This window comes from Drosophila miranda, chromosome 2 (assembly GCF_003369915.1).
Source record: "Drosophila miranda strain MSH22 chromosome 2, D.miranda_PacBio2.1, whole genome shotgun sequence".
NCBI lineage: Eukaryota > Metazoa > Arthropoda > Insecta > Diptera > Drosophilidae > Drosophila > Drosophila miranda.
Genome location: NC_046675.1, coordinates 6,005,253 through 6,018,458, shown reverse-complemented (window position 1 = coordinate 6,018,458; position 13,206 = coordinate 6,005,253). Strand labels below are relative to the sequence as shown.

At 45.5% G+C, this 13,206-nt stretch overlaps 1 protein-coding gene across 1 annotated transcript; it reads left to right on the top strand.

Moving 5' to 3' along the window:
- Nucleotides 1-1,659: 1,659 nt before the first annotated feature.
- On the top strand, nt 1,660-8,128 carry LOC108157636 (xaa-Pro aminopeptidase 2). The gene is made up of 8 exons (XM_017289779.2): nt 1,660-1,803; nt 3,860-4,101; nt 5,366-5,439; nt 5,518-6,192; nt 6,250-6,362; nt 6,417-7,129; nt 7,188-7,256; nt 7,317-8,128. The coding sequence occupies exons 2-8, from the start codon at nt 4,053-4,055 to the stop codon at nt 7,721-7,723; spliced, it is 2,100 nt and encodes a 699-aa protein (XP_017145268.1). The 5' UTR covers nt 1,660-1,803; nt 3,860-4,052; the 3' UTR covers nt 7,724-8,128.
- The last annotated feature ends 5,078 nt before the right edge of the window (nt 8,129-13,206 follow it).

The following is a 13,206-nucleotide window of genomic DNA, read 5'->3' as shown; positions in this document are numbered from 1 at the left end:
TAAGCACATTTTTAATGAGTCTCTGATAGAAAGTCAGAATAAATATTTTCAAATAATTAACATAAGCGAGTTTTTTGTTTTATATAAACAACACAATCAACAGGTATTTCAAATCAACAATTGAGTGAGTATTTATCGAAGGTTGGAATGTAGTTTAAATTTATTCAAACAATTGCTAAGAAATGGATCTAGAAGCCACGTATATTGTGTTTTTTGTACTGTTTCAAACTACATAAGTCACTTTTGTTCAAACACAAATAAAATGCTAGGATGGGGGAACCCCCACAATCAGTCGCGAAAGGTTAACCAGAAAAATGATTTAGATTTCGGTCGCCACGAGAGAAGCGAGAACAATTTATGGCTTCAGTACGACTAATTGCAGTGAGGCGTATTGATCAAAAGCTCATTTGCCACTATGCCACTTTTCCACTTTGCCACTGCGGGCAGCGGCCTGCTTCAAAGTAGATTTTTTAATTAGTTCATAATGTCGAGCGCGCACGATCGATAGTGAGTGGAGAGCGAGAGTGTGGCAGAGAGCTCCGAGCTTGCAACATAATAAATAAGCACATATTGAACTCTCCCCTTGCCGTGCACAGTCCCCCCTACCCTCCCCTTCCCAACGTCACATCAATCCCATAATTTTAGACGCCAACGAGAGCGCGGAGAGCATCGAAGACAAGACGCTTTTCCGATTGAGTTGTTCTGCTTGTGTGTGTCCCTGTCTCTGTCTTTGTCTCTGTGTAAATGAGCTTAATGAGCGGAATGAAAAGGCGCTCCTCCGCTCGCTGCGTGACCGAATCAAATAAACAAAATGATTTTCAGATTAAGAGTTTACGCTGGGCCTTTTCCTATTTAGATATGTATTTGTTTATGCGGGATTATGCAATCGCCCGCACAGTGGGCCGGGCTCCAAACCGTAGAATTCGGCCATTCGGCCACTGGGCGGATAGCAAAATAGTTTCAAATTTCTCTAGCTATTAAAACAATCAATTTAAAAGCAATAAAATACCAATTGACAGCATAATTTTCACAATTCCATCGAAGTCAATTGCAAAACTCTCAAAGTTGGAGTCGGAGTCGGAAGAGCCCCATGACGACCACGAGTTGGCGACGTCATTGTGTGGTTGGGTGGTTCCAGGGCTTGAGTGGTTGACTGCCTGACTGCCTGACTGGGGCGAAATGTGAACCGCCATAAATGCTGTGGCAGAGTCTATCATAATAGCGAATATTAAGTTGCAGTGCCATGCTACGCATCGCCATCCACTGTGCTGCAGCCCAGAAGAGACTTTTACCATTTTCTTCTGGAGCCCCCAGTCCCCCCCCCCCCCCCATCGCTGTCTAGGGAGCGTCTAACGCTTGCCAAAGCTCCCGCTCACGCGCTTTTCGCGCTGCTCAGCTGCTCAGCTCGACTGCTCTGTGTGTTTGTTCTATTCGAAATAAGTAAATTCTTTTTGAAATGAATTAAATAGTCTATGCATGCATGCGTCTCTCCCTTCCATCTCGCGCGCTCGCTCTCCCATCTCTCTCTCGCCCTGAATGTCTCTCTCCCTCTCTCTCTGTCGAGCGCTCTGTGGGTGTGCGTGCTTTTCATCTCCCACATTTTGAGGCAACAAAATAAAAAACATACAAAATAGCAACATCAAAAGTTTTTCAGTTTGCTTGTTGCTTTACACGCGTGCGGTTCGTTTTGGCTTCTTCTCCGCCAGATACCACAAGATACCGCGAGTGAGTCCGTGAGTGTCCGGATCCGTCTCCGTGTCCGTCTTCGTATTCGTGTGTGGAGGCTCTTTGAGACCGCAAAAGGTAGAATATTCTGAAAATTCCGCTGCTATTTCGAACAGCTGTGCAAACCTAGAGATATGCTCGTACGCTGCGTATACGTAACATTGTCAGCACGCCGCAGATAGATAGGGAACACCGGAGAGCCGATACCCCTTGCAATCTACTGCATGCCGTGACAGAATTCAAATTTTGCTGCTGGCGCTCTGGCATGAAATTTGTGATTTTCAAGGTGTGCATTGGCTCAAAATTCAGTTCAAATTCAAAAACTCGTACATATAACGAATTAAATAAACATAGATATACATAGATACGTCTGAGTATCTATGTGTTGGGGTGTTTGGGTGGCTGGTGTTTTTTTTGGCAACTGTTTTTAACCATGTTCTGTGTGTGAGTCAGCGGCGTCTTGGTCGCGGTCACGGCAGTGAAATTGAAATGAAAACAAAAAAAGAAATGCATTTGTTTAACAAAAAGAATGAGTCCACCTCGCTCCCATTTCCCCCCATTTCGAGGCGTAAACAATGCTCCACCGAAATTAGTCTGCAGGTGTTGCATTCCCAAAGCTTTGAGGCTTTCCTCGGGGGTTTCTTTCAGTAATACCCCCCATGATATAACAAACATTTAAGGGCACGCGGCCAGTTGGCAGTTGAGGCACATTACGAATTTTTGGGGTATTTGTCAGCGCAATTTTGTTGGCAGCAAATGGTATGTTGTGCTTGATGTATGCACACAAGCGTGCTTATAAGTACATGCAATGATAACTAGAGCATCATCTCGTTTGCTGTTTTGGTGCCAAAGTCAAGCGAATAATTGATGGCCGGAGGCGGCTACAGGGCCAAAGCTGTCACTTTCACAATATATATTGTACGTTTATACATATTTGTCGATGATGATCGCCCACCACTTATCGAATTTGTTTAACTCTTATTTAATTGTAGTATTTCCTATGTTTTCAATGTATTTTTGTGGGCTGCGGTTGCCTTTGCCTGTGCCCCTGCCTCATTGTACTTGTATTTCGATGGGATGTGGGGCGTGTGAGTTGCCATATCTGACGCCGATCCAATGACAATAAAAAACAGCGTGAACAATGTGTGCCTCGAGTATTAGTCCGAGTACAGTACCGCCCAGGCGGGAAAATTGGTTTTGAATCGCTTAATTGATATTGAAACAATACTTTTCTTGGTCACTTAAAAATATATATATATACATATGTATGTTAATGAAAAGTGGACTGGCATACAAATTGAAAAAGCAATTAAGTTCAGATCAGAGATCTGTGTTTTATTGACAGTTTCGCAGATATTTGTATGCCAAGCACGCGAGTCGCATCAAAGGCGTTCAATCTTCGGCTCTGCTGCCATCTGCGTGATTGACAGACAGCCCATTCCGGTGCTACCCTTTGAGGTGCTCTATAAGGCTAACAAAATTGAATCAGCATTAGCATTGGGGAACTTGTGCAACCCCGACGCCATGCCAGTGGCAGTGCCTCCACACCCACGCCATGGCAGAGCTTGGCTCATTTCCAGCATGATCAGCATGTTTCTGTTCGACTGTTTCGGCTGCCTTTACGCATGATTAATTAAAACAGCAATTAAACATTTTGTTAAACTACAAAACGAAACGAGAAAACGCAGACCAGACCAGACCGACAGACCCGAAAAATAGTTGCCATTTTCCAAAAAAAACCAATTCCAAATTCGGTACCACAGCTCGTCGGAGCGGAAGTTATAAATTCCTAAGCTGGGCTGATATCATGGCTATTTATACATATGTCGCCGCCAGATGAGTTATGAGCCCCAGGGAACAGAAGTTGGCCAGCCACTGCATGGCATATCAATTAGAAGAAAGCGCCTCGGCCAACACCCCTTAGATTGGCATATGCCATGGCCACGCCCACGCCCATTCTCACACCCATTCCTTTGGTAGGGGCAAATACATAGGTGCAACATGTGCGAAAGACACGACCCGACACGTTCCGGTCATTAACCGGAAAAGTGCATCGCCACAAAAGAAGAAGCCCCACAGTCTCCTTCCTAAGATCGACACTAACTCATTAATGGCCACCGTTTGATTTGTTTAGACCAAAGAAGCAACAATTTTGCAGTTCAGTGAAAGTGCAGAGAGAGAGAGAGAGACAGGAAAGGCCGCGCAATTCGCGCAAACACAAACAAGCCGTTCGGGTTCTGGCCAAGTTTTACGGCCTGCGAGTGCCCCCCCCGTGTACCCCCGGCTCCGTGTGCGGAGGGAAAAATTTTTAAGTGCAAAGAAAAACAATGACGACAGCCAAATGGATTTGGCGCTTGCTGCTGAACATCTTGCTGGGTGAGTACGTACCTATTACTATGTGTATTTTAAGGCCCACCGAAACTGATTTTATAGACTTTTGATCGATTTACGGTATTTTTAGTTTTTAGTTTTCAGCATAAAACGTTTTGCACATGGCTCTCAGGGTATGAAGTCGCCTTCGCTTTACAGTGCGTCACGAAAATATGCGAAGCTGGCCCAAATGTCAATGATGGCATAATATTTATTTATACAAATGCAAAGTCAGCCATGTCCGCTCTGAGGATGTGTTTGTCCGTCATTTATCGTAAATTTCTTTTAAATCACATAAACTAATTTCGAAGAGATGAGTATGTGGCTATTAACATGAAAATTAATTCTTGAATATTTTCACTTTAACAAATGGAGAAGACAAAACATGGAATAAAGAAACGTTGGTCAAGGCGAATCGGAAATACCCTTGAAAGCAGCCTCTAAACGGGAGAGCCTCTATATGATTTCCCAGCTAAATCGAAAAAACCTTTTTTCCACCTTGAAATATATCAAGCCTTATATAAAAGGAAATATGCCATTTTTAGAGCAGCCTGTACAGAAATAGATTTCTGGCCTACCATGTCAACGTTCTGCTCGAATAAATCAATCGAATATACATGCATATATGAATGTTTATACATATTTCCCTTTGCTGAGAATTTTTTTGGCAAGACTCTGACAAATCGCATTTGAACAGCTGGCCAAGACAGTGACAGTGAAATGACCATCTCCTCACCCATTTGACATTCGGCTTGTCTCCCTGTTTTGACATCCCAATCAGTGGAGTGGGACTGCCGCAGCCTCGCGGAACTTGTTGCCCGTCGAGGCCCCCCCACGCTGTTCGACTTCCATTACGCATACGCAGCGTGGCCAGCGGTTGACTCAGCTTAGGCGAAGAGAGCAGGTGGTCGGGCGTTGATATTGAAAGTGAAATTCAAATGAATTCTCAGCCTGTCACCAGTGCGATGCGATGCTCTGGTGCCTCGACATCTCTCACTTGAGCGAAAATAAAAGTCGAGCACCAGCACCGAGCGGAATCGAGAGGCAGGAGAGCGAGTCGCATGGCCATTTAACGAGCGTGGGAAATTTGTTTGCACTACCGTGACGCACTTGTTGCTATTTTTGGACCGCTAGTTTGGCCATTAATAAATATGTATGCAAAAAATGTGCTCCATAAAACTAATGGCAACAATTTAAATTTTATTTATCAACATTTTTAACGACCTGCAAATATTTTGTTTTACCAATTTTTATGACGTTCCATTTTCAGTTCTGGGCGCCGTGGCCGCAGAGCCCACCCGGGGCTATCACCGAGAGATTTGCCAGTACCGCAAGGGCAAACTGGTGAGTGGAGGTGGCAGGTGGCAGGGTCACCTGCTGGGAGGCCATCGATCAGATATTAATATTCAGGGGAAATTACAGATCCAGCCCATGAGCTTGTACCACAGTCGGCTGCTGGCACTGCGGGAGCAAATGCAGATTCGGGCCTCGCTGCAGGGGCCCGAGATCTACGGATATATCCTCCCCTCGACCGACGAGCACCTCAACCAGGAGGTGGCCGCACGCGATCAACGAATGTGCTATTTGACCGGCTATACGGGTGTGCGGGCCGTTGCCGCCATTACGCACCACGGAGCCGCCGTCTGGCTGGAGAAGCGCTACGCCCAGCAGGCGGACGGAGAGCTCGACTGCGACTGGGAAATCTATCTGGCCAACGGCAATGTCAGCATCGCCGATTGGCTGGGGAGCCGAGTGCACTTGGACAAGCGGGTGGGCGCCGATCCGCATCTGGTGCCGCATCAGCTCTGGGCCGAGTGGGAGCGCGAACTGGAGGACAAGTTCCTGAAGCTGGTCAAGGTCAACAACAACCTGGTGGACCTCATTTGGGGAGCAGAGCGGCCCGAGCAGCCCAAGAATCAGGTGATTCAGGTGCAGGCTCGCGAGTTTGCGGGCGAGAACTGGCAGGACAAGATCCGGGAGTTGAGGCGTCGCCTGGCGCACCTCGGCTGTGACGCCATGGTGGTCACATCGCTAACTGAGATCGCCTATCTGCTCAACATCCGTGGCACTGACATACCCTACACGCCAGTGGTGAAGGTGAGTCGCGACACTCTATCCATTTGATACCACCCTCTAATATTTGTATTTTTCCAGTCGTATGTGATTGTGAGCCAGGATGATATATTCTTCTATGTGGATCATGGAAAGATCAGTCTGGGAATCGACCTCCATCTACGCACGGACTGCTTCAACGAGGACTGTGTCAAGTAAGCCACAGAAAGCTTTAAATGAACCCTCACTCATCCATCTATTTATTGCAGAATTAAGGAATATCATCAAATCTGGAGCGATATACGCACCTATGCACAGATCTGGAAGCGTGTGCTCGTCTCGGCCCCCTGCGTGCAGGATCTGGGCACCTCCGAGGCCATTTACTCCTCGATGCCAGGGAAAATCGTTGTGGAGTACATCTCGCCCATTATTTTCATGCGGGCCCAGAAGAACTCCGATGAGCAGGCTGGCATGCGGAAGGCGCATATAAGGGACGGTGCCGCCATTTGCGAGTCCATGAGCAACATGGAGGCCAGATTCCAGACGGAGCAGTGGACCGAGGAGAAGATTAAGTATGAGGTGGAGCTCTGGCGCCTCTCCCAGAAGCATGCCAAGGGGCTGTCCCTGCGCACGGTCGTGGCTTATGGCGAGCACTCGGCCCTGCCCTACTATATATCCAGCAATGTGACCAATATCGAGGTCTCCGACCAGAGCCTGCTGGTCATCGAGTCGGGTGGACAGTACTTGGAGGGCACCACGGATGTCTCGCGGACGTTCATCTTTGGCGAGCCAACGCATGACATGAAAAAGGCCTACACAAACGTCCTGGCGGGCATCTTGCATCTGGCGCAGCTCAAGTTCCCGGCCGATCTGAAGCCCTCCGAGGTAGATGCTCTCGTGCGCAGCATGGTGTGGAAGGATATGACGGACTATCCACAGGCAACAGGTCATGGCATTGGCGCCTACGGTTCTGTAGAAGAGCGTAAGTCGGGATTGATCGTTAACGGATTATTTACTATACTAAAATTACTCATACGCAGCACCTATATCCGTGGCTTATGGCAAGAACAGCAGCTTCCACTTCAAGCAGGGGTACTTCTTCTCCAGCGGTAAGTATTATGTGGTTTTCTTCAAAAGATCATGCTCGCTGATACCGTACCTCCTTTCAGAGTCTGGCTACTACAAACGGGATGACTTTGGCGTGCGCCTGAAGAACGTGCTCGAGGTCATTGACACTGGACACAGGCATCCCAGTGGCGCACACTTCCTAGCATTCCAGGACGTCACATTGGTCCCCTACGAGCCGAAGCTGATAGACAGCACCCTGCTCAGTGCCGTCGAGAAGCGCCTGCTCAACGAGTACAATGCCAAGATCCGGAACGACATTGGGGACGAGCTGAAGCGACTGGGCAACATGAGGGCCTTCTACTGGATGATGAACAAGACGCGACACATCCGGGAGTATCTGCCCGAGGACGAGTACCGCTCAGCGATCGCAGGTGGTAGTCACACCAGCCTGCCGCTGGTATCCCTCCTTGTGATGATCATCGCAGCGATCCTCCCAGCCCGGTCCTAGGGGCAAGCCTTCTCAGTGTGTGTGTGTGTGTGTGTGTGTGTGTGTATGTAATTATGTAGTTTTAGTTAGCTATGCAAATTAAAAGAGAGAATCTGGGACTAACAAGGAATCAAACAACCAATAACTGCAACTGTTAGTATTTTAGTGATGTCTACCCCCAAGCCACGTGTAAGTCCGCACCCAGCCACCGCTCCCCATAGCTCCCCCGCTGTACGAGTTTAGGTATAAGCTATCCACTTAAACCAAATGCAATACGTAAAACGCAAATGTATAAATCGTAATCTCTAATCGTAATCGACCAAAAATATGTTAAACCGTTTACATTAATACGAGCAATGTCTACATATATAAGAAGTAACCTTGTATATTTTTCTAAATGTGATTAAATATAAAACAAACAAACGTCTGTGGACCAAATATTTGCAACTGGCTAAGTTACGTGATGAATAGGCCTTATGTGGATATTAATAGGCAATAATTTATTGTTGATTATGGGAGTGGAGTAGGCAAACCATATGCTTTAATCTATATGTTCTTCATGGTGGATAGAAAAAACTATTTGGGATTCGAGCGATATGTCTTTATGTATCTTTAGTCATATATTAAATTGATATTTAAAATATGTAATTAAATGTGCAGATAACAATAAAAATAGGATCATACCTTATATCGTACTATGCCTAGACTTTGAATGATCCAAATAAGGGTATACATTTTTAAAAGCACCAACAAATAGTAGTTTATAGTAATAGTACAGTCAAGGTCTGTGTCCTCCATTATACACTTTCTCTACTTTAAAGCAAAGACAGATATTTTTCATCCAGCCTAAAAGTATGTTGGATTCTACACATTTTTGCTAGGTACTCTAGCAGGTACCGATGTTCGTTATTCACACAATTTGTTTTACATGCAACGATATGGAAATTGCATTAATCTATAAAAATATGAATACATTTAAAAAATTAGTATAGTATACTAATGCTTAACCTAATGTATTTAAAGAGTACTAGCTGCTGGGGTCTTCGATCCGACCTTGGAAAAATTAGACAAATTTGACTCTATTCGAGATGTTTTCTTGAGGAGGTTTTGTTAAGTAGTCTGTTGGGCCAATGTGTACCAAAAATGGACGACCTAATGCTCTCTAAGCCATGATCTACGGTAAGATACGCTCCACATAATTGCCAGGGGACCACCTCGTTCCAGTAAGGATGTGATAGAGCGCAGTTTGTTTGTATTCTGATGGATTTATTGTTGGGTCTATATAATTATCCATTATTGCACATACATTTGTTTAAAAGGAGCACATAAAATGGTGACCCCCACTAAGTAGATTTTATCATAATTCATATAACGAAATGCTGATTACTTTTACTATTGTGTCTATTGGTCATGCTATCAAAAAGAGCTCAGTTCTATGCTGAGCCTCATAAGTTATCTAATTATTATGGCTTACAATCTGTTGTATAATCGCAATGATGATTAATGAAATCCATTCGTGCCGATACCAAACAAGCATTTCTTTAACCACATCCGCATACACAAATGTGTGAGCGACCAGTGTTATCCCATCTTGAAACACTTTTCGAATGGCATCAGTAGCTGTCGAATCCAGTCGAATGGGCATCTGTCTGCCAGACAGGCCAATGTGACTGCGACTGTAGCTGTGGGGCAGGCAGCTTATCCAATATCAAATGGGTCGTTGCATGTAAGGAGTCAGTCGGGCCGTTTACGGTAAATGCTATTTTATGTTCCCGTTTATGTGCGACGCGACACATTTCTAAGCAGGCATCAGGCCGCCTGTCTCCAATTGCTTCACTAAATCCCCCGAATCGAACTAGAACTGCCGCTCGATGGTGGCGTGGCCCAGTTTCGAGGCGGCACAAAGGAGATGAGCAACTTCATATTTTGCGGGGCCGAGGCAAAACCTGACACTTGTTCGGATCTGCGGCGAGGTTCTGGGGCGATTGACCCATTTTGCCCAATGGAGCATGGCGAACCTGTTTCCTTTTTGATGCAGCTCCATGCAGCTGCCATGAATATGCGCGCGGCCACGAGTTATCGATGGTCCGGCCAAAAACATGAATTAATTCTAGCCGAGCGCCTTGAGCCACTGCCTTTGCCAGTCTAACGGTGCACTCAAATATTGGTCAAAGATTTGCCTTGCGAATGAGCACAGTGCAATTTGGGGCACTCTGTTCTGTCCACGCAGGTTTTTCCACTTTTCGGCCATGGAAATTGGGCTTCGAGATCGAGTCAAGGTGGACGAGAGGCAATCCTGACCTGACCTGCTCCACAAAGACAGGACACTGGTACTTCATTAGGTCTTCTCTGGGTTTTATCATATTTGCATGAACTAAGTCCTGTTTGGGTGCCAGTTTGGTGATTGTGTGTTGACATAAGCATGGCAAATTGGGCATATCAGTGTCACAATTAGGATCATGAGCCGCCACAGGGTACGATTGCAAGTCGAAATTTTAGCTAATCCCCATCAGCTGTCGGCAGTGGGTCCAGCAGCTCCACGCATGCCATGCGGCTGCAGCTTCGAAAATTCGACCCAAAAACAAAAAACTGGCCACTGCAGTGGTGCCGCCGCTGCCTCTGGCTGTGTCTCTGCATCGAGTCGGCTCTAGCCGTGGCCTAAGCTCTGGCTCCAGGTCTAGCCTCAGCTCTGAGCTTCATCCAATCGCTCTTCAGCGGTTAGTCTCGTTATTGACTTCGCGCGCTCTGGTCGCTGCTTTTACTTCTGCTTCGGGCTTCGGCAGTGATTTTCCTGGCATTTTCTCGGTTGGAAAATGTAAATTATCTACGGCATCCCACCACTTGGCAACTGCTCAAACGAAACGAAAGTGTTGTCGTTGTCTCCAGAATAGGAACGTGACCGAATCGTTTGGGGGAAATAATCATATGCTACAATGCAAGAATTTGCTGTACTTTGGTGATAGAAAGTTTTCTTTTCAAAATTGCTTTGATAAATGTGCAAAACCGAAAATTTAACAAATCATGAACTTATTTTTGGATGGATAATATTGTGGCAGCATTACAGAAGAGGTAAGACAGCTAACAATTATATCTTAAGACATCCCATCGATCATTGATTTGCGAAAGAAAGAACTTATAGCTCTACTGGATAGTCGTTATTACTTGAATGCAAACCAATTAAATCTATTCTGTTGGGATCATAATTACTTGTAGACAAGACATTCTTCTGTCCCAGAATGGCCTAGCAAACAGCAACTAGACGGGGACTGCCTGGAAAGCCATATAAGCCTTATTAAAAGACAAGTAAACACTTATTCGATTAGCGGGATTTTATCTGCTGGTGCTGACAGTAGCTTCTGTAGCTTCTTCAGTAGGTAGCTAGGTAGTGACGGCGACAAACAAATCAAGATCGACCAGTCATTTTTCCTGCTAAACTCGTTCAAGTTTCCTACTTACGAAACGTTACCTGGGATTGTCCGTTGGCCGCAATTGTTGTCCGAGCCCGCGCGCGCTTCTTTCTAGGAGGGATCTCGAGTTTTCTTGCAATTATTTTCCGATTTTCTCCTCTGATCGCGTCTGCTGGATGCTGGCTGGGGTCTGCGTGACAGGTCCGCGGTTCAGAAACTGGAGCATCGGTGCGCAGTTTGTTTCCAGCTGCAATTGCAACTTGTTTCCACTTCTGAAGGTGGGTCACAGCCATAACTCCTCGACTGGATCTGGCTTGTATGTGTCTTGTTCTCTGATACGAATAGTAGATGCGAAAATAATCGTGCGTTGAGCCATTTCCAATCACCAGTTTACCGCTATCCAACAATCTCTTTATCGGGATCTTAGAATGTGCTAATGAAGCATTCTAAGAAGTGTGCTGGAAGAACGTTTCTTTGGGCAATGCATCACAGTCGTGAGACTAGGACTAAGACTATCCATAATTCATGGCAATTACAGTTACAATTATAATTGCAATTACAATGAAAGCCAAAAGCTCAATCAGCTATTGGTATCTCCCCGCAAGGTCTTAACGATCGTACCTTAGGCTCTCAATCCAAAAATAGAAACAATTACAGTAATCCGCAGTCAGTAGAGGCAGTAGCCCTTAATTTACATTTACCCATCGACCCCAATGATCACTGGGATTGAGCCTCATAATTATGAATGGTAATAAAAAAAGAAGCGTATACTTTTCTCGTACGAGTACCTTCTGAGAAGTGCAAACTTTCCCTCAAATGCGATAAATGACAAGAAAACAATTATCTTGGCCAGACAGACCAATGGGCCAGGTGGGCAGTAGAATTATGATCTTATCTTCTAGAGGAACGGAACGGCTCTCTCCGAGCAGCACAACAGTTAGCCGGCAATCTGATGGTGTCAATGCAGATACTTAACTCCAATCATTTACAGCTCTATTCCTATACCTCTCTGCCCGTTGCTGTGGCAGTGGTCTGTTGGCTGTCGGCGCCTCGCGCCCCCACAAAGCACGCGCCATTTGAACCCAGCTGACCGAAATAAATGAAAGTCAAGAAAGGATGGAAAATGTTTGGAAGTACCAATTAAAAGCCAAAAATTCGCCCATAAAGAATTTCCATCAGAATATTCGTGACTAGACACCGCTAAGGGGCCCCCAACTAGGGATGGGCTATGGCTTTGGATGTGTGGTATGCAAATGCAAATGCTTATGGCAATTTATGGCGCAGAGTTCATGAACAGCAGCGCCTAGCGTCACGCTCTTTTGAGCAATTTCTTTGTTGGATTTCATTATCTACGCCGTAATGCTCACCTTATGGCGGGGGCATTGTTCGTTAAAGTGTCCATAACTCTCCTTGTCCGAAAGATTTTCATGCTTAGATTTAGTTTAAAAAAAAAGAGTCAAAGATACGATGAAAGGGCAGAGAAATCCTTAGCTTTAAAAGGTAGGATGTTATCCCAATTAGGGATTAATCTCCTACATATTTCTTATATATTCCCCACATATGACATGTAAATACCGCATATCCATTACGAATGACAACGTAATGATTTCTCTGATATGCATACTCATGACATTTTTGGTTTATATCTTTTATGTAAGATACATTTTGTTGCTCATTGTCAGGATTTAAAATCTTCACCTCTTTGGGTCAGTAGTTGTGATCGTGTGCCTGTGGTCGGGTGTTTGGGTCACGTAGCCACCAGATCGTTAACAACGTTTTTGCAACCAATACAAAATGTACACAAAGAAACCGCAAAATTAATTTCTTTTTAACCACCCGCTGCCGTGGCCCCAGCTCCACCCGAATAGGATGGATGGATGGATGGGATGAGTGGAGCGTGTGCGAGCGGAGAATGTGACAATGTGACAATTATTGTTTGCCCTGTGTCTGCACAAAGCTCCGCTTTTCGTGTCTCGCCTCCGATTGGGATCGTGACGCAACGCCAGCGTCGCTGCCAGCGCTGCTACGAATGAATGAATGGAGCCACATGGGGCACAGTAGGGCATATCTATGAGCGAGTATCTGTGCCCAACCAAG